The 22016-nt window shown below is 42.7% G+C and overlaps 1 protein-coding gene across 3 annotated transcripts in view; it reads left to right on the top strand.

The window, feature by feature from the left end:
* The window catches only part of LOC106562045 (coiled-coil domain-containing protein 102A), an 80637-nt gene that overhangs the window by 22215 nt on the left and 36406 nt on the right, over positions 1 to 22016 (top strand). For all 3 annotated transcript variants that reach the window (XM_014126581.3, XM_014126580.3, XM_014126582.3), the window contains exon 2: positions 19462 to 20192. In XM_014126581.3, coding sequence (XP_013982056.1) covers positions 19462 to 20192 — 731 coding nt within the window. The remainder of the gene's footprint in view (positions 1 to 19461; positions 20193 to 22016) is intronic.

Here is a 22016-nt window from a genome sequence, read left to right as displayed (position 1 = left end):
GTCATTAACAGGATCTGCCCCAGTGTTAATTAGCTGGCTGCTGCTGCTTAGTCATTCATGTATTCAGACTGCCTGCAGGGAGGCACTGCACATCACCTCCTATCGCCCCCTAGTGAAACTTCCAAGACACAGCCGTTTTCCTGCAGATTAACCTCTCTAGGGCAGGGGTGTCAAACGTCCGGCCCGCGGGCCGGATCAGGCCCGCAAAGGGGTTTAATCCGGCCCGCGAGATGATTTTGTAAAGTATAAAAATGATCTGCAATTTTTCAATAAAAGAAACTGCTGTTCCAATTGCGTCCACTGGATGGCGCAATAGCAATTGTGTTAACCTCTTACATCTAGACGTTCCGCTAGCGGAACACCTGCTCCAATATCCAATGATAGGCGTGGCGCGAATTACAAATTCCTCAAAAATACAAAAACTTCAATTTTTCAAACATATGACTATTTCACAGCATTTTAAAGACAAGACTCTCCTTTATCTAACCACACTGTCCGATTTCAAAAAGGCTTTACAAGCGAAAGCAAAACATTAGATTATGTCAGCAGAGTACCCAGCCAGAAATAATCAGACACCCATTTTTCAAGCTAGCATATAATGTCACAAAAAACAAAACCACAGCTAAATGCAGCACTAACCTTTGATGATCTTCATCAGATGACAACCCTAGGACATTATGTTATACAATGCATGCATGTTTTGTTCAATCAAGTTCATATTTATATCAAAAACCAGCTTTTTACATTAGCATGTGATGTTCGGAACTAGCATACCCCCCGCAAACATCCGGTGAATTTACTAAATTACTCACGATAAACGTTCACAAAAAACATTACAATTATTTTAAGAATTATAGATACAGAACTCCTCTATGCACTCGATATGTCCGATTTTAAAATAGCTTTTCGGTGAAAGCACATTTTGCTATATTTTCAGTAGATAGCCCAGCCATCACGGCTAGCCATTTAGACACCGACCAAGTTTAGCCCTGATCAAACTCCGATTTACTATTACAAAAGTTTCATTACCTTTGTTGTCTTCGTCAGAATGCACTCCCAGGACTGCTACTTCAATAACAAATGTTGGTTTGGTCCAAAATAATCCATCATTATATCCGAATAGCGGCGTTTTGTTCGTGCGTTCCAGACACTATCCGAAATGGTAAAGAAGGGTCGCGCGCATGGCGCAATTCGTGACAAAAAAATTCTAAATATTCCATCACCGTACTTCGAAGCATGTCAACCGCTGTTTAAAATCAATTTTTATGCAATTTTTCTCGTAGAAAAGCGATAATATTCCGACCGGGAATCTCCTTTTCGGCAAACAGAGGAAAAAATCACAAAGACGGGGGCGGTCAGGTCACGCGCCTAAGCCCACAGTCCCGTGATCGGCCACTTGAGAAAGGCGATAATGTGTTTCAGCCTGGGGCTGGGATGACGACATTCAGGTTTTTCCCGGGCTCTGAGCGCCTATGGACGACGTAGGAAGTGTCACGTTAGAGCAGAGATCCTTAGTAAAAGATAGAGATGGCAAAGAAGTTCCAGAAATGGTCAGACAGGCCACTTCCTGTAAAGGAATCTCTCAGGTTTTGACCTGCCATTTGAGTTCTGTTATACTCACAGACACCATTCAAACAGTTTTAGAAACTTTAGGGTGTTTACTATCCATATATAATAAGTATATGCATATTCTAGTTACTGGGTAGGATTAGTAACCAGATTAAATCGGGTACGTTTTTATCCAGCCGTGAAAATACTGCCCCCTAGCCATAAGAGGTTAAGCAAGCAAACTGTTTATACCGGAGCAGAGCAAGTAGGTCAAGCAAGTGCAGCCAGTCCGGATGAGCTACTTTGTTTTGCCCGCGATATTTATTACGGCTTCTACTTTTAACATTATGTGCTTTGGCACCCTCATTGCCCCAATATGTCTCTGTCAAAAAAGAGAAAAGTGGACGCAGAGTGCAGAGTGTTCCAAGAAAAATGGTCATCCTCCTATTTATTCACGGAATTGAATGGGAAAGCTGTATGTTTGGTGTGTTCACAGCATGTTGCAGTGCTGAAAGAGTATAACCTTCGTCGCCACTATGTGAGTCTTCATGCCGACAAATATGACAACTTTCAAGGACAGTGGAGAAGAGAGAAGGTGAATGAACTGTTGGCGGGTCTGAAGAAACAGCAGTCTGTGTTTACTCACAGCCGAGACATCAGTGACGCTGCAGTGAAAGCTTCAAAACCATTTAGTGAGGGTGAATTTGTAAAAACATGCATGATGAAGGCAGCGGAGATTGTGTGCCCTGAAAAGCGCCAGGCTTTTGCAAATATCAGCCTGACAAGAAACACAGTTGCAGACAGGATTTCCGATCTTTCAGTGGATTTGGACAGCCAGTTGAAGCAAAAAGTAAAGTCATTTATTGGGTTTTCAGTTGCAATTGATGAAAGCACGGACATTACAGATGTTGCACAACTGGCCATTTTCATCCGCGGAGTTGATGACACATTGACCGTCACCGAGGAGTTCGTGGAGTTGGTGCCGATGACAGATACAACGACAGCAGCTGATATTTTCACCGCACTCGTCGGCGCGCTGGACAGGGTCGGAGTGGACTGGTCCTGCGCTGTCAGCCCGGCTACAGATGGTGCGCCCTCAATGATCGGGAAAAAAGCAGGCGTTGTGACAAAGTTCAGAGAGAAAGTGCAATCTGCAAATGGAGGACGTGATTTTGGGACTTTTCACTGTATATTGCACCAGGAGGCTTTGTGTTGCAAGTCATTAAAGATGGATAACGTCATGAAGGTTGTCATCCAAACTGTTAATTTCATCCGATCCAGAAGCCTGAATCACCGTCAGTTTGACAGCCTTCTCAGAGAGAAAGACCACATCTATGGCCTGCCATACCACACTGAGGTAAAATGGTTAAGCCGAGGTGCTGTGCTTAGGCGTTTCTTTGATTTACGAGAAGAAATTGAACAGTTCATGGAAGAAAAGGGCAAACCAGTGTTAGAATTTCATTCCGCAGAATGAATGCAGGACCTTGCATTTATGGTGGATGTTACAGATCACCTGAATAACTTGAACAAACAGCTGCAAGGGCGCAACAAAGTCGTCACGCAGTATTATGACAGCATACGTTCTTTCAAGTTGAAGCTGTCATTGTGGGAGACACAACTCGCCGGTGGTGATGCAGCTCACTTCCCCTGTCTGAAAAATGTGTGCGCGACCCAACATGTGGCAGACATGAAGCGGTTCAAAGATAAAATAACGGCACTGTTACGGGAGTTTGAGCAACGCTTTCAGATTTTTGGTGAACTGGAGAAAGACTTCAATGTTTTTTGCTCGCCATTCACCGTGAATCCCTCTGATCTGCCCGTCAGCATCCAACTTGAAATAATAGACTTGCAGTGTGACTCGGATATGAAGGGCAAATTTGCCGCAGCTGGCTTGGACACATTTTATCAGAATCTCTTGCCAGGTTACCCCAACTTGACAGCCCTCGCTGCAAAACTGTTGTGCATGTTTGGAACCACATATCTTTGTGAGTAAGTTTTCTCTGTAATGAGCATAAAAAAAACAAAGCTGCGCTCAAGGCTCACGCACAAGCACTTGAATCACATCCTGAAGTTGGCTGCCACTCAGGATGTGACGCCTGATATTGATGCGTTGGTGAAAGCTAAAAGATGCCAGGTATCAGGAGTCAAATAAACTATTTGACCCCACTTAACCTCTATGGGCTAGGTGGGATGCAAGCGTCCCACCCGTGGTGCACTCCATCAACAGCAGGTGCATTTCAAGAGCGGCAAATTTGAATCCAAATAAATGTCAAAATTCAAATTTTTCAAACATACAACTATTTTACACCCTTTGAAAGATAAACATCTCCTTAATCTAACCACGTTTTACGATTTCAAAAAGGTTTTACGGCGAAAGCATACATTTAGAGTATGTTAGGACAGTACATTTACAAGAGTTGTGTGTAATGTTTTGTCAATTCAAAGACAGGGTCACCAAAACCATAAAACCAGCTAAAATGATGCACTAACCTTTTACAATCTCCATCAGATGACACTCCTAGGACATTATGTTAGACAATGCATGCATTTTTAGTTCTATCAAGTTCATATTTATATCCAAAAACAGCGTTTTACTATGGCATTGATGTTGAGGAAATCGTTTCCCTCCAATAACCGGCAGTCAAGTCAGCACCACAAATTAAATAATTAAAATTAGAAAACATTGGTAAAATATTATATTGTCATTTAAAGAATTATAGATTTACATCTCTTGAACGCAATCAACTTGCCAGATTTAAAAATAACCTTACTGGGAAATCACACTTTGCAATAATCTGAGCACTGCGCCCAGAAAAATACGCGTTGCGATACAGACTAGCCGTCATGTTGGGGAGATCTAAAATCGAAAATACTATGTAAATAATCCATTACCTTTGATTCTCTTCATCAGATGTCACTTCCAGGTATCACAGGTCCATAACGAATGTAGTTTTGTTCAAAAAAGCTCATCATTTATGTCCAAAAATCTCCGTCTTGTTAGCACATGATCTAAGCCCGCCGGACTTCACTTCATGAACGAGGGGAAAAAATATATTTACGTTCGTTCAAACATGTCAAACGTTGTATAGCATAAATCATTAGGGCCTTTTTTAACCAGAACATGAATAATATTCAAGGTGGACGAATGCATTCTCTTTTATAACGTATTGGAACGAGGGTACCCAACATGAACTCGCGCGCCAGGTGTCTAATGGGCCATCATCGTTCCATGGCTCTTGTTCGGTCAGATCTCCCTCCAGAAGACTCAAAACACTTTGTAAAGGCTGGTGACATCTAGTGGAAGCAATAGGAAGTGCCAAAATATTCCTCAGCCCCTGTGTTTTTCAATGGCATAGGTTTAAAGGTAATACAACACATCAGGTATCCACTTCCTGTCAGAAAATGTCTCAGGGTTTTGCCTGCCAAATGAGTTCTGTTATACTCACAGACACCATTCAAACAGTTTTAGAAACTTTAGGGTGTTTTCTATCCATATATAATAAGTATATGCATATTCTAGTTACTGGGTAGGATTAGTAACCAGATTAAATCGGGTACATTTTTTTATCCAGCCGTGCAAATACTGCCCCCTAGCCCTAACAGGTTAAAGTGCTGCATGAGACACCCTGATATAGTTCTGTGATCTGTGATATACTTCTGTGAATCACTGAGGCATTGTGTGTTTGTGTGTTCTTTTTCTTTAGAATTTTCAAATAAACTTGAGGTGTTTTATGATTAATAGTGATGTTGTGCTTGTACTATTGTGGACACACTGTCCTCAGGCTCCAGCTTTATGTTTTATGTTGATCGTATTAAAACAAAGAAAACAATCTGAAGTTGTTCTTTTTAAGTTATATATACCATGATTTTACCGGTCCGGCCCACTTGGGAATAGATTTTACTCCATGTGGCCCCTGAGCTAAAATGAGTTTGACACCCCTGCTCTAGGGGGTGTGGGACGGTAGCGTCCCACCTGGCCAACATCCAGTGAAATAGCAGAGCGCCAAATTCAAAAACAGAAATACTCATTATAAAAATTCATAAAACATACAAGTGTTATACATCGGTTTAAAGATTAACTTCTTGTTAATCCAACCACGGTGTCAGATTTCAAAAAGGCTTTACGGCGAAAGCATACCATGCGATTATCTGAGAACAGCGCCCAGCAGACAAATCATTACAAACAGTTACTAGCCAAGTAGAGGAGTTACACAAGTCAGAAATAGCGATAAAATGAATCACTTACCTTTGATGATCTTCATATGGTTGCACTCACAAGACTCCCATTTACTCAATAAATGTTTGTTTTGTTCGATAAAGTCCCTCTTTATATCCAAAAACCTCTGTTTTGTTTGCACATTTTGTTCAGTAATCCACAGGCTCAAAGGCAGTCACAACAGGCAGATGAAAAATCCTAAAAGTATCAGTAAAGTTCGTAGAAACATGTCAAACGATGTTTATAATCAATCCTCAGGTTGTTTTTAGTCATAATAATCAATAATATTTCAACTGGACAAAAGCTTAGTCTGGGACACTGCAGTGTCCACTCATTCAGAGTGGTCTTACTCCCTCATTTTTCAGAATACAAGCCTGAAACAATTTCTAAAGACTGTTGACAGCTAGTGGAAGCCATAGGAAGTGCAATTTGAGTCCTAAGACAATGGAATCTGTATAGGCAGTCTATGGAAAACTACAAACATAAAAAAATCCCACTTCCTGGATAGATTTTTCTCAGGTTTTCACCTGCCATATCAGTTCTGTTATACTCACAGACATTATTTTAACAGTTTTAGAAACTTTAGAGTGTTTTCTATCCAAATCTAATTATATGCATTTCCTAGCTTCTGGGCCTGAGTAACAGGCAGTTTACTTTGGGAACGCTTTTCATCCGGAGGTGAAAATAGTGCCCCCTACCCTAATGAAGTTAAGGTTCTCTCTCTGGGTTTACCTTTGGCTGGCAAGTAAGAAATTGACAAGTAAGAAAGTGAGAAATTGACTATAAACACCAGTCTCAACGTCAACAGTAAAGAGGCGACTCCGGAATGCTGGCCTTCTAGGAAGAGTACCTCTGTCCAGTGTCTGTGTTCTTTTGCCCATCTTAATATTTTATTTCTATTGGCCAGTCTGAGATATGGCTTTTTCTTTGCAACTTTGCCTAGAGGGCCAGCATCCCGGAGTCGCCTCTTCACTGTTGACGTTGAGACTGGTGTTTTGCGGGGACTGTTTAATGAAGCTGTCAGTTGAGGACTTGTGAGGCGTCTGTTTCTCAAACTAGACACTCTAATGTACTTGTCCTCTTGCTCAGTTGTGCACCGGGGGCTCCTACTCCTCTTTCTATTCTGGTTAGAGCCAGTACACAGCGTTGTACGAGATCTTCAGTTTCTTGGCAATTTCTCGCATGAACAAGAATAGACTGACAAGTTTCAGAAGAAAGTTATTTGTTTCTGGCCATTTTGAGCCTGTAATCGAACCCACAAATGCTGATGCTCCTGATACTCAACTAGTCTAAAGAAGGACAGTTTTATTGCTTCTTTAATCAGGACAGTTTTCAGCTGTGCTAACATAATTGCAAAAGGGCTTTCTAATGATCAATTAGCCTTTTAAAATTATAAACATGGATTAGCTAACACAATGTGCCATTGGAACACAGGAGTGATGGTTGCTGATAATGGGCTTCTGTACGCCTATGTTGATATTCCATAAAAAAATCTGCCGTTTCCAGCTACTAGTCATTTACAACATTAACAATGTCTACACTGTATTTCTGATCAATTTGATGTTATTTAAATTGACAAAAAATGTGCTTTTCTTTCACAAACATGGACATTTCTAAGTGACCCCACACTTTTGAACAGTAGTGTACATGTATGTTCCCTTGGGCCCCTGAAAGTCATGGTTCTTTATTTGATGGATGATTAGTGTTGAAACATCCCCTCTGTGTCGTGTCCCTCTTGTGCCCTGACGCCAGCTAACAGGATTAAAACAGCCAGCTTCTTCAGTCATCCTCATACCTCCGTCAGATTCTATTCAGTCACTTTCCCCCGCAGTCACCGGCATCCCCCACGCACACACACACACGCACACACACGCACATGCACACACGCACACACGCACACACACGCACACACACACAGTCTTGTATAACTAACCTTGTGGGGACACACAATTCATTCAAAGTCCTATTTTCCCTAACCACAAACTAACCTTAACCCTAACCCTAAAACTAACCCTAGCTCCTAACCCTGAACCTAATTTTAACTATAACACTAAGTCTAACCTTAACCCTAAACCCCCTAGATTAGAGATCGACCGATTATGATACTGAATGAACAATGAACACTTTTATTTTAACTTAATATAATACATCAATAAAATCAATTTAGTCTCACATAAATAATGAAACATGTTCAATTTGGTTTAAATAATGCAAAAACAAAGTGTTGGACAAGAAAGTAAAAGTGCACGATGTGCCATGTAAAAAAGCTAACGTTTATGTTCCTTGCTCAGAACATGAGAACATGAGTCTTCAATATTCTCAGGTAAGAAGTTTTAGGTTGTAGTTATTATAGGACTATTTCTCTCTATACCATTTGTATTTCATATACCTTTGACTATTGGATGTTCAAATAGGTACTTTAGTATTGCCAGCCTAATCTCGGGAGTTTATAGGCTTGAAGTCATGAACAGCGCAATGCTTGAAGCATTGTGAAGAGCTGCTGGCAAACGCAGGAAAGTGCTCTTTGAATGAATGCTTACAAGCCTGCTGCTGCCTACCACCGCTCAAGTCAGACTGCTCTATCAAATCATAGACTTAATTCTAATATAATAACACACAGAAATACGAGCCTTAGATCATTAATATGGTCAAATCCGGAAACTATCATTTAGAAAACAAAACATTTAAACTTTCAGTGAAATACGGAACCGTTCCGTATTTTATCTAACGGGTGGCATCCATAAGTCTAAATATTCCTGTTACATTGCACAACCTTCAATGTTATGTCATAATTACGTAAAATTCTGGCAAATTAGTTCGCAACGAGCCAGGCGGCCCAAACTGTTACATATACCTTGACTCCGCATGCAATGAACGCAAGAGAAGTGACACAATTTCCCTAGTTTAATATTGCCTGCTAACCTGGATTTCTTTTAACTAAATATGCAGGTTTAAAAAAATATACTTCTGGGTATTGATTTTAAGAAAGGCATTGATGTTTATGGTTAGGTACATTCGTGCAACGATTGTGCTTTTTTCGCAAATGCGCTTTTGTTAAATCATCCCCCATTTGGCGAAGTTGGCTGTCTTTGTTAGGAAGAAATAGTCTTCACACAGTTCGCAATGAGCCAGGCGGCCCAAACTGCTGCATATACCCTGACTCTGCTGCTCAGAACGCAAGAGAAGTGACACAATTTCCCTAGTTAAAAGAAATTCATGTTAGAAGGCAATATTAACCTCTTACATCTAGATGTTCCGCTAGCGGAACACCGCTCCAATATCCAATGATAGGGCGTGGCGCGAAATACAAACTCCTCGAAAATGGGAATGGTGGGAATGCTAGTTCTGAACGTCACATGCTAATGTAAAAAGCTGTTTTTTTTTATATAAATATGAACTTGATTGAACAAAACATGCATGTATTGTATAACATAATGTCCTAGGGTTGTCATCTGATGAAGATCATCAAAGGTTAGTGCTGCATTTAGCTGTGGTTTTGTTTTTTGTGACATTATATGCTAGCTTGAAAAATGGGTGTCTGATTATTTCTGGCTTGGTACTCTGCTGACATAATCTAATGTTTTGCTTTCGCTGTAAAGCCTTTTTGAAATCGGACAGTGTGGTTAGATAAAGGAGAGTCTTGTCTTTAAAATGGTGTAAAATAGTCATATGTTTGAAAAATGGAAGTTTGGGGATTTTTGAGGAATTTGTAATTCGCGCCACGGCTATCATTGGATATTGGAGCAGGTGTTCCGCTAGCGGAACGTCTAGATGTAAGAGGTTAAAGACAAGACTCTCCTTTAACCTCTTACATCTAGACGTTCCATGGTCAGAGAGGGCACTTCCTGTTTGGAATCTTCTCAGGTTTTGGCCTGCCATATGAGTTCTCTTATACTCACAGACACCATTCAAACAGTTTCAGAAACTTTAGGGTGTTTTCTATCCAAATCAAACAATTATATGCATATTCTAGTTTCTGGGCAGGAGTAATAAACAGATTAAATCGGGTACGTTTTTTATCCGGCCGTGAAAATACTGCCCCCTATCCATAACAGGTTAACTAAATATGCAGGTTTTTAAATATATACTTGTGTATTGATTTTAAGAAAGGCGTTGATGTTTATGGTTAGGTACACATTGGTGCAACGACAGTGCTTTTTTCGCGAATGCACTTGTTAAATCACCCGTTTGTCGAAGTAGGCTATGATTCAATGATAAATTAACAGGCACCGCATCGATTATATGCAACGCAGAACAAGCTAGATAAACTAGTAATATCATCAACCATGTGTAGTTAACTAGTGATTATGTTAAGATTGATTGTTTTTTATGAGATACGTTTAATGCTAGCTAGAACCTTACCTTGGCTCCTTGCTGCACTCGCATAACAGGTAGTCAGCCTGCCACGCAGTCTCCTCGTGGAGTGCAATGTAATCGGCCATGATCGGTGTCCAAAAATGCCGATTACCGATTGTTATGAAAACGTGAAATCGGCTCTAATTAATCGGCCATTCCGATTAATCGGTCAACCTCTACCCTAGATATAGCAGTTGACCTTGTGAGGACTAATAAAATGTCACACATTAGTGTTGACCTTTTTGTCCTCAGTGAAAGCAAGCTTTAATTTGCTGATATGTGCAGCAGTACCAGTCAGTTTCTGCAGTGCAGAAGGCCCCTCTCTCACCCTGGCTGTTACCATTGGACCCTGACTCTGAGATGCAGACTCCACTCTCTCTGCTGGTCAGCTGTCCCCTGGCCCTCTCATTGTCCCCCCTCATCCTGCTGGGTGGAGACCCTATTAAGAGCACAGTCACAGCCAGGGCAGGTTGTTCGGATCATTGATATGTAGAAGATGGAGACTGCTATGCCAGCTGTGTGATATTCCGATCCTGATTCCTGTCCCCCCTCTCCATTATCCAGGGCCTCAACAGGAAACAAGAAGCCCTAAAATCCATGGATTGTTGTTATTTTACTGGAGTCTAGAATTGGGAGATTTTTTTGCTTGCCAAATCAGTTAGGCACTACAGGCTAAGAGATTTTAATGAGCAATGACACTTTGTTTGTTGTATTTGGACAAGCATCACTGAAAAAATATTAATCAGAGACTGTTCATATGTTTTTAAGTCTCTAGTACTTATGTTTTGCAAAACGCTTCCCTCTGCTGTTGCTGTCTGTTGAAGATTTAATAGCAAGATGACCAAATCATGACCCATTTTCCTGATGGTGTTGGATTTAACGTTAGTGAGCCCAAAGTCACGGTACAATGATTTTCTCCGTTGAATAACATGAGCTAGATTAAAATGAACCAGAAGCTCTCACTTCATCACTCCTTCATATATTTGGTGAGGCTATTGCGCGGTACTTTTTAAGTCACTTGATGTACTATAGTGAAGTGAACTGTTTTCTCCTATGCTGAAGTGTCTGCCCCAGATAGTCTTGTCTTACCTACAGTAGCACCAATATCACAACATCTCAAAGATCTTAGAGAAAGTGATAGCACCACTACCATCTCAGATCTGGTCCTGTAGCTTTCTGCACTTCTACGTAAAATGATGCAGAGACAAGCACTCGGGTTAATAGGCACATGTTTGTGTTGTGTGTTTTCAGATAAGAACGAATAAAGCGGTGACCCCCAAAAAAATGCTTTCCGCTTCACCAAGATGGAAGAAAGATATAAAAACAACACTTTCTCAGTCTGCGGTTGTAGACCCAGGCTGCACAGCCTGTTTGGCTTCCTTTGGTAGTTTCAGGTGTAAAACCGCAAGGTGCTGTCGTGTAGGCAACTGGAACGCACGATACAGCCTGTAACAACTAAAGCAGTTGTGCCTTTTGTATAAAGATACTGTTTGTGTGTCTTGTTAAAATTAGGAAAGTGCATTGGCAATGTAGCACCAGCAGCAGGGAATTATATTGTTCCTTTCTATCTTTCACTTGAATACAGTTGTAGAATTTTCTGCCTGCATCCTCAAAATGTTCAATTTCTGTCACTCTGTCTCTCCTCTATTTCTGATGGCAGAACACTGTTTTCTCACAGCAACACTAGGCTGTGTGTAGTGACAGCACTGTGTTCTTGTATTCCCTAACCATTATACCCCACATACAGTAGGGAGAACAAGTATTTGATACACTGCCGATTTTGCAGGTTTTCCTACTTACAAAGCATGTAGAGGTCTGTAATTTTTATCATAGGTACACTTCAACTGTGAGAGATGGAATCTAAAACAAAAATCCAGAAAATCACATTGTATGATTTTTAAGTAATTCATTTGCATTTTATTGCATGACATAAGTATTTGATCACCTACCAACCAATAAGAATTCTGGCTCTCACAGACCTGTTAGTTTTTCTTTAAGAAGCCCTCCTGTTCTCCTCTCATTACCTGTATTAACTGCACCTGTTTGAACTCATTACCTGTATAAAAGACACCTGTCCACACACGCAATCAAACAGACTCCAACCTCTCCACAATGGCCAAGACCAGAGAGCTGTGTAAGGACATCAGGGATATAATTGTAGACCTGCACAAGGCTGGGATGGGCTACAGGACAATAGGCAAGCAGCTTGGTGAGAAGGCAACAACTGTTGGCGCAATTATTAGAAAATGGAAGAAGTTCAAGATGACGGTCAATCACCCTCGGTCTGGGGCTCCATGCAAGATCTCACCTCGTGGGGCATCAATGATCATGAGGAAGGTGAGGGATCAGCCCAGAACTACACGGCAGGACCTGGTCAATGACCTGAAGAGAGCTGGGACCACAGTCTCAAAGAGAACCATTAGTAACACACTACGCCGTCATGGATTAAAATCCTGCAGGGAACGTAAGGTCCCCCTGCTCAAGCAGTGACCATCTGGATGATCCAGAGGAGGAATGGGAGAAGGTCATGTGGTCTGATGAGACAAAAATAGAGCTTTTTGGTCTAAACTCCACTCGCCGTGTTTGGATGAAGAAGAAGGATGAGTACAACCCCAAGAACACCATCCCAACCGTGAAGCATGGAGGTGGAAACATCATTCTTTGGGGATGATTTTCTGCAAAAGGGACAGGACGACTGCACCGTATTGAGGGGAGGATGGATGGGGCCATGTATCGCGAGATCTTGGCCAACAACCTCCTTCCCTCAGTAAGAGTATTGAAGATGGGTTGTGGCTGGGTCTTCCAGCATGACAACGACCCGAAAAACACAGCCAGGGCAACTAAGGAGTGGCTCCGTAAGAAGCATCTCAAGGTCCTGGAGTGGCCTAGCCAGTCTCCAGACCTGAACGCAATAGAAAATCTTTGGAGGGAGCTGAAAGTCCGTATTGCCCTGCGACAGCCCCAAAACCTGAAGGATCTGGAGAAAGTCTGTATGGAGGAGTGGGCCAAAATCCCTGCTGCAGTGTGTGCAAACCTGGTCAAGAACTACAGGAAACGTATGATCTCTGTAATTGCAAACAAAGGTTTCTGTACCAAATATGAAGTTCTGCTTTTCTGATGTATCAAATACTTATGTCATGCAATAAAATGCTAATTAATTACTTAATCATACAATGTGATTTTCTGGATTTTTGTTTTAGATTCCGTCTCTCACAGTTGAAGTGTACCTATCATAAAAATTACAGACCTCTACATGCTTTGTAAGTAGGAAAACCTGCAAAATCGGCAGTGTATCAAATACTTGTTCTCCCCACTGTAGGTACAAGTCTTGATGGAATAGAATTAGCATATACATGTCATGGTTGTCTTACAGTATAAATGGAATCAAACTTGATTTAAAGTGCATTTAAAATCGCAAAACACTTTATAGTTAGACATATCTATTCATATTAGTTTATGTTACTTTGAGTGGTGGTGCGTCTGTGTGGTAGGTTCCAGTGAAGGCTACTCTACTCTCTCTTTCTGCGTTTCATTTCTCAATATCCTGCAGCTATCGGCTGGATTCCACATATCCCACATGAGCTTGGATCCTCCAGCTGGAACCAGTTTCCAATGGAAGTTCCCCAGAGAAATTGGCTTATTTATAGAGGCATTTCATTTTGGGATCGCTGACCCATGATACCACTGTCTTGGAACAGATTGTATTGAAATGCAGAAACTCAGCTCCAGCTTTTACTTTGTTCTTTCTTTTCTAGTTTTCAGTCTCTGTCCATCTCTTCTCTCCATCTGGAGTCTTTTTGAAACTCGCTCCCTTTTGCACTCATTCTTTCACTCACCCGTTGTAGAGCCATGTTGATTTGCTCCACTTTTTTCTCTTGGAGTTTGTTGACTAGACTTTTGTTTGTGCTTATTGTATCTGTCTGCAGTAGTCACTCAGTATTAGGATCACTTCCCAGTTCAATACCTTGTTCACCTCTTTGATGTTTCCCTACAAGATTCGGATCGGTGAAGGTGAACAAATACCCCATGGAGGCATAAGAGGGAGACAACAAGTAGTCCATTCAAACCAATGACATAATTCATAGAACAGCAGCTGACCTTCCCTGTAGCTCAGTTGGTAGAGCATGGTGTTTGCAACGTCAGGGTCGTGGGTTCGATTCCCACGGGGGGCCAGCACAGGAAAAAAATAATAATTATGCATTCACTACTGTAAGTCACTCTGGATAAGAGTGTCTGCTAAATGACTAAAATGTAAAAAGGTAAATGGATGGGTCTGAAGAACAACTTGAACTTTTGATTGGCATGTTGACAAATGTTAGTCTGTCAGTAGGCTTTGATATTGTTGAGATGGGTCTTTGATCATTATGCAGAGAGACGCAACAGCTTAGCCCATGATCTCAGCACCCGTACACACTCTGTGATATTCCAGAAACAGACACAAACCCCCTTCACCCCTGACCTCTGAAATGAAGTGACAGGAAGAGGCTGCTGTGGTAGAGGCTGCTCAACTGCGCTCCATAGAAATGTATGCATGTTTCCTTTGTGTAACCACATTTAAGTGCAATGTCTGCCTGTCTGTCTGTTTGAAAAAACGTATTTTACCAGACTGTTCAACCTCCTTTTACGCTCTAAGTAGACAGTTACAAAATAGACCATTCCTACGCAGGAGTTCGAGATCATTTTCTTTGCAATCCTGATCCTGAAGAGCAACTTAGTGCTTGATTGATTAATTGAAGCCATACAGTACTGTCCCCTCCATGTAGGCCTAGGTGAAAACCACTGTGTATGTACAGCGAAAACACCAGCTGCAGCCTTCAAAACCCTCTGTCTGCCAGCCAGACACAGACCAAACATTTCCCTTCTTATAGCCTATCTCCTCTATACCCAAATGCAATCTCTTCCAGTCATTGTCTTTGGGTTTCTGCACTCTTCTTCTGTCCCTCTGTTTCATACTTTCTCTTACCTTCTCATTCTTCTCTCGTTCCTGCTCTCGTTCTACCTTCCTGTCTGCGTCTGATGAGGCTTTCTCTGTCTCCCTTTTGTATTACTAGACCCAGTTCCTGTGTCTTCACTTGATTCAGTTCAGATTACATCCACAGTTAGCTGATAGAAGAAGAGTTGTGTCTCGTTTTCCACTTTATCTTCTTATTTTCTGTAGCAGCCTCTTCACCTGTTCTCCTCTTCTTCCACATACTTATATATGTTCACTTTTTCTCTCCATAAAAACTATCCCTTTCCATGCGAGGGGACAACAGAAATGGTTTGTGGTCCAGACAGAGCCATTGTGTGTGTGTTTCTGTGTATGTTGCTATCCCTGACGGATATGTCGTACAAAGGCGACAGGGCCCAAACCATCTCCCTCTCTGTCTCTGTCGCTGCCTCCCTTTTAGAGAGCACGAGACAAGACCCTCAGAGGATAGTGCTCAGTGTAGGTGAAAAGAAGCGAGAGGTTATCTCCTTCCTCTACTGGACTCCCTCAGCTGACTCCAACCACCATCTCTGAGCTGTAGCGTGAGCCCTGGTGCGGAGTGACAGAGTAAGCTAGTGAGAGAGGTGGGTGCCTACTAGGGGGCTTAGGCAGAGAGTTTATATGGAGGGGACATTAAAATGGCATGGCATAATGAGATGTTATAGATCGTCCCCCACTGAAATCTTAATGAACATGAAATGGAGAATATGGATCACAAGGAGACTGCAGGCAGTGAAGGCGTTACGTAGGTACATAATACATCTCTGACGGCACTGCTCACAATCTCCTTTGTGTTTGAGATTCCTCAAGATATCCACTAGTACAGAGACCGGGCAGAGAACAGTCAGAGACAGAGATGGTATTTTAGACAAGATCTTTGAGAGAACGCATGGTGAATGAGCGTCCTTCATACATTTGTTACTCACAGGGAACTGGTGAGTTTGCTGCTCAGTGTTTAGGACTAATGTGTTGGTCTGTTACTGCAGAATCCTTGCTATGTTTATTCCACAATTTGCATCTTTGTACGTTTGGTGTGCCACGCTAGTAGCCTACGGTGGGTGTATTTTTATATTTAGTCTCTCTCATCAGCATATAAACAGCTTCCCTTAAGCCAGAGCAAATAATTATGGCTCAGCCATGCAATTGATCCATTACATGAGTCTCCCTCACACACACAGTGCTACAGGTCTGGTGTGATTAAGTTGCAGTAAACATGTCAGATACAGGCTCTGATGGTGATCAGGCGAGGGATTCTGCACTAGACTCCCGGCTCATCTCATGTTTTACACCCCAGAGAGTTGGTTTTGGGGGTGTTGATTTGAGAATTCATATCCTTTTACACCAAAGTCCTCTCAGACTCTTCACTCGCCTCATTCTCATACATAGATAAACCATGCTGTCGCTGCCTCTGGGGATTGGAAATTAATGATCAGAGTTTCGGTTTCTGCCCTTACAAGAAACCAGCTAAAACGGTCTCATCATCAAGTCTACCCATCCCTCACTGTCAGCAAATGCACATGTATTCTTGATGTTGTTGGCAAGGGCCATGACCCTGCAAAAATGTGTCGTTTTATAGCAAATTTCTTGCAATTCTACACATATTGCCACAGGGCAGAGAGAAAATGTGCAGTTTTATAGCTAATTACATGCTATTCTACACATTTTGCAATGAGGCTGAGAGACAATTTTGTAGTTTTACAGCTAATTTCCTATAATTGTAAACATTTTTGCCATGTCTTATGACCTGTTCAAATCTGCCTTCCGGGGACTGTTGGGTGTGTGGTACTCTAGTGATGACCTGTCTGTAGAGTATTTTCATTCTATCTTTCTGCATAAATTCCTTTCTGGTAACCGATTCATCGGTGTCTAGGGACTGCAAGTTGCCATGGTGTTAAGCCGAAGTCTGAGTCTGGACATGCGTGAGGTCAATGGGTTTACTGGGTTGCCATGGTGCTAGTTGAAGCTTCATTTCTCATCCTGGGCTGTTTGCAAATTACCTTTGCAATTTTCTTCAAGCTGTACTGGCTCTAGGCAATCTCAAACGTGTGACCATTCATCACCTCCTGTAACTGGCACCAGAACAGTATGAAGAGGATGGCCCATTGTATCTCACCTACTCAGACTGGCCCCAGATCACACCTAGCAGGAGAACGTATTTCTGAACTCCACAGGGACACTGAACTTTATGTTACTCATTTATCGACCAGAATGTTTTGCTGTGGCAGTTGTGGTTAATGATCATAGAATAGGAGTAGACTAGAGCGTGTGATTGTCGGTGATTGTCAAGCAAATAACTGTCAGCCTCAAGTTAACGAACATAAACACATTTAGCATCTCCTGGCTTCCACACTTAGCCTACAAACCATTTGAAAAAGTCTAATAAATCCATGTAATATAGCCTACACCTTCACAATTAATCCACTATTTATTTTAGACAGGTCTAAAGAAGCATGTTGTAGAAAATGTAGTCTATTTCAGAAAAGAATAGCATACTCTGAGTTGGCTATGCCAAATGGCTGTGGGCTGCACTAGTTCATTTAGCAGACAAGATTTGCTTATAATTCCGTGGCATTATTTTATAGTATATAAAATACAATTGAACAAAGCTGAATAAAATATAAATATTTTCTCCAAACGATTTGGGGGAGTGCACACATGCAACTATTCTGTGTTGAGCGGTTAACAAAGAATTAGGTACTCCTATACGCTTCATTTAGTTGTTCTACAAACGTTGGGCTGTATGTTTGGATGTGGTACATGGTAAGGCTGCATGATGAGACTCTTATGATGATTTGGGGAAAAAAGTAGCTTGAAAGGCATGAGCTCTGCTTTAGTGTTTTTTGCGCAGGCTGTACACACTCCAATAGTCTCTCATTCACAATTTGACAAGCACTTAATAATGCCACAAATTTTAAGGCGGCATCCCCTTTGTGGCCGTAATGCACCCTAAATAAATTCATGCCTTTTGCGGCCCGCAGTGCTGCGTTGTGCCCTTCTCCCTGTGTGTGATGTGCAACTCGTAGTGTCACTCCCTCACACGGCCCTCGGTCACATGATCAGGTCTTTCTCACAGGCTACAAGTTAATACAGACACATCGGAGACGCAACTCCGCACTTCCTTATCCAATTTCGAGGTGCATATTGAAGATATTTTTTCATCAGCCAACAAGATGAGTAGGCCTAACGAACAGCAAACGCACTAGCCTATGTCAATCTACTATCCCCCATAGTACAAAAGTTGAAGTATTCTATTCTGTGCGATAAATAAATATTCCAATCATAGTTTGGGACAGTTGTGGGATGCGATAGATCCCAAATTAATACAAACCCTTTTATGCAATGTGGCTGATGCAACAGATCAGAACATTTCACTTAAAATGTTGATAAACTATTAGGCCATTTCTTCACATTATGAGCGCAGCAATGCGCACAAGGTTGTAGAATATAAGCGTGAATGTTCCATTAGCAGAAAACACCATTATCAAAAGTGACCGCAAATGCAATTATGCATGTAATGCTTTTATTATTTTCCCACTTTAGTTGTGATACAAGCCTCATTAAAATATATAGGCCTGTGGGCTAGGCTACATGAGGTGTGCGACTATGATTCGAACAAGTAAAGAAGAAAAAAGGCGTTGTTTCTTATGCTGGGCGTCATTCACAAGTGATGATATATAATTCACAAGTGATAGGCTAATATTGTCACCCATCAGACTATTCTTGATTTAATCTTGTTTTCACATATTCTAAATAATATATGTGTGACATTTGTTTTGCTTTAGAACGGACCATTATCATGCACCTGTATTGAAACGGGCAGCGGGAAAAAATGCTTGTCATCTATGCACTTAAATAGCGAATGGAGGACACTTTTCCTCGTGGTTTATTTTCATGCCAACCAGGTAGGCTGTAGTCCTGTTGTAAATATAAGCAATGTGCTTAATATTAGGAAAGTTGAGAAATAAATATAGTTGGCCTAGCCTATAGAAAGCTGATGGGATCCTCTTCTTTTTAATAGAGGCCATCACTCTGTTTTCTCACACAATTGCATAGTTTATAGAAATGTTGCGCAACATGAGCTCATGGGCTCCCATGAAGTGTTTGATTAGATTTTTGAAAACATTTGCATTGATGTCAGAGTGATTAGAGGGACAATGGACTGCTGAGTACCAGGCAGTTAGCACGTTTTGTAGGCTACTAATGACCAGCAGCATCAGAGCTTGGAGAAGCCTAATTACCGTGACTAACCGGTCATGTGGAATTTGACTGCCTTCATGACTTGTGACCGCAGGTGTGGTGGTAATATGGTCACTGCAACAGCCCTAATACTGTTCAGCTAACCAGTGTCTCCGTTTTGTGTTTGAATCTGCAGGTAGCCAACTGAGTAAAGATGACCATGCACTCCTGAGTGCACAGCATCGCTCGTTTCCTGCTTTTTCCTGGATCATCATCGGCTCTGTGATGAACCACACCCCTAGCCCCCACATGGCCGAGGCCGCTAAGTCCGGGGCGGGCCTGCTCTGTGGCCTGGGCCTGGGGCCGGACAGGGTCCGCTCTCCTGATAGCCTGACCCACACGCCCAGCCCCACGGGAGGCACCCCCAGCTCCAGCCCTCCCCTGCTGCTCTCCCCTGGCCTGGGCGAGTCTGGGGACTGGGAGAGCCGTGAGGAGCTACGTCTGAGGGAGCTGGAGGAGGCCAGGGCGCGAGCTGCCCAGATGGAGAAGACCATGCGCTGGTGGTCGGACTGCACGGCCAACTGGAGGGAGAAGTGGAGCAAGGTGCGCTCCGAGAGGAACCGGGCACGGGACGAGGTGCGGCAGCTCCGCCAGAGGCTGGACACCCTGACCAAGGAGCTGATGGGCGCACGTCGGGAGCGCCAGGAACTGGCCTCCGAGAACGAGACACTCAGACAGGAAGCACTGCGTCTCCGTGCTGACCAGGCCTCACCCTCCCACGCCCCCTCAGCACCACCCTCCACCCCACCCTCCTCCTCCTCACAGCCCCTTGTGGACAGCAAGCAGGACAGGGTGGGCGAGGGGCCCGGGTCACCAGAACAGGAACCAGTGAGAGATGTGGACACAGAGAAACCTGACAGACAAAAGGTGGGAGAATGGTCACACACTTTAGAACCAAACAATGTCAGAGACACACTACAGTACTCTATAACCCAGCACAGATCTGAGCCAGGGGAAAGGTTGATCGGAGTTCTTGGTAGAAGATAGAGCACCAGTCACTTATTTGGGCCAGCGTTTCATCTTGTTAATGAAAAGCCAGCAGCAGATATGTCTCAGAGCTTAACCTCCAGCATTGTGCCTCAGTGGGAGCTCTGCTGAAGTGTAGCTTTTGTTGTTAAAATAGAATCCCCCCTGCACCACCTTATCTTCTACCCAGGGGGCACAGCTTGGGTACTGAATCATTGGAGCCCAGTCCCCTCTCTGTGAGCCTCATATTCTCAGACATTTTGGAGGGATGGGAAATTCCCTGTTAGACCCACGAAATTAAACAAGCTTCCTGTCACAGAAAAGCCTGTCATCTTGCATGATTGGAAGGCATTGTAGCTGTTGGTGTCCTCAGATGTCCTTTGTCAATTAGACACAGGTCACAATAGACTCCCTGAGCTGGCTCATCAGGTTTACAGTAGGGTAGCATTCTACCTGGGATCATAATGTGTATTCAGGTCCTATTTATAACTCGTTGTTGAGAGTTGGACAAGATGAGGTTTCTGTTTTTAGGAAATGTGTATATTGGCAAGGAGTGTTCAGCTGTATGCAGCTCAAGCAGCAGTGAATACAGATCAATGCCATTAGCAATCTGACTTGACCTTGAGCCAACTCACACATGGGGTGGGCTGCTGTTTTCATGGAAACACTCTTGACAGACACACACTTTCACACTCATACAGAACAGGAGGTCCACTTCAGGCATGAAAGGTAATGGCGATAACCATTCTCCGTTTACCAGTCTGGAGCCAAAGGGGAAACAGACGATAAGTGAATAATGAGAAGACGTACAACACAAACCTGGAGGAGAATGTCCAGTCAGATTCTTTCTCATTGGCTCACCATAGGCCAACACATACACTGAGCTCTCCCTAGGCAAGCAGCTGGCCATGTATAATAAATTACTGTTGGATAAACAGCAGCATGAAAATGAGCTGGGCATTGTGGGGATGCTCACATACAATCCCATTTCCTGCCCCTCCATTGTTCTCTCCCTCAGTCTTACACCGACACGCTGAGTGCTTCCACATGTGGCGGGCTGAGTGAGAGGAGCAGCGGCTACCCGCTCACCTCCACCTTATTCATGAACCTCTAGGTCCCCCTGCTGGCCACCGCTGGTAACAGCCTGTGTTTTTCCTTCAATCTGATGGTTGTGCTCTTGTGCTCAGCTTTCTCAGTAACAGGAGGTTGGCAGAGGGTCCGGAGCCCTGTGTGGTTCCCAGAGACAGGAAGAGAAGGAAGAGAAGAAAGAATATGTGGTTGAAAAAGTTCAAACGTCCTGGGAATTTAATTTTTACAGACAGGAAATTGGGATAGGGGGTAATATGATAGCTGCTGTACCGGCGCTGTTGAGTTAGGAAAAAACCTGTCTCCCTGGTGGGGTTTAATTAAGAAAAGTAAATATTTGAGTCTCGGAGTCTGCTTCGCTCTCCAGCCTTCTCTCTTGGAGTGGAGCTGTGATGGCTGACGTCAGGGTTTCAGAGTGGGGGGACTCCACTGCATGGTTCATCAAATCAAATTTGATTTGTCATATGCTTCGTAAACAACAGGTGTAGACTAACAGTGAATGAAATTGCATATAACCCTCTTCCTCATTCCTCTCTTCTTTCTGGTCATTCTTCCGGATTCTCCCTTTTACTTACACCCTCTGTCTTTCCCTCCCTCCCTTCCACTTTCTCGATCCTCTGTCATTGTTTGTTTCTTTCT

The sequence above is a fragment of the Salmo salar genome, chromosome 11 (genome assembly GCF_965601325.2).
Source record: "Salmo salar chromosome 11, fSalSal1, whole genome shotgun sequence".
Taxonomy (NCBI): domain Eukaryota; kingdom Metazoa; phylum Chordata; class Actinopteri; order Salmoniformes; family Salmonidae; genus Salmo; species Salmo salar.
The sequence above is the reverse complement of the archived record's forward strand: the minus strand, read 5'-3'. Positions and strand labels throughout refer to the sequence as shown.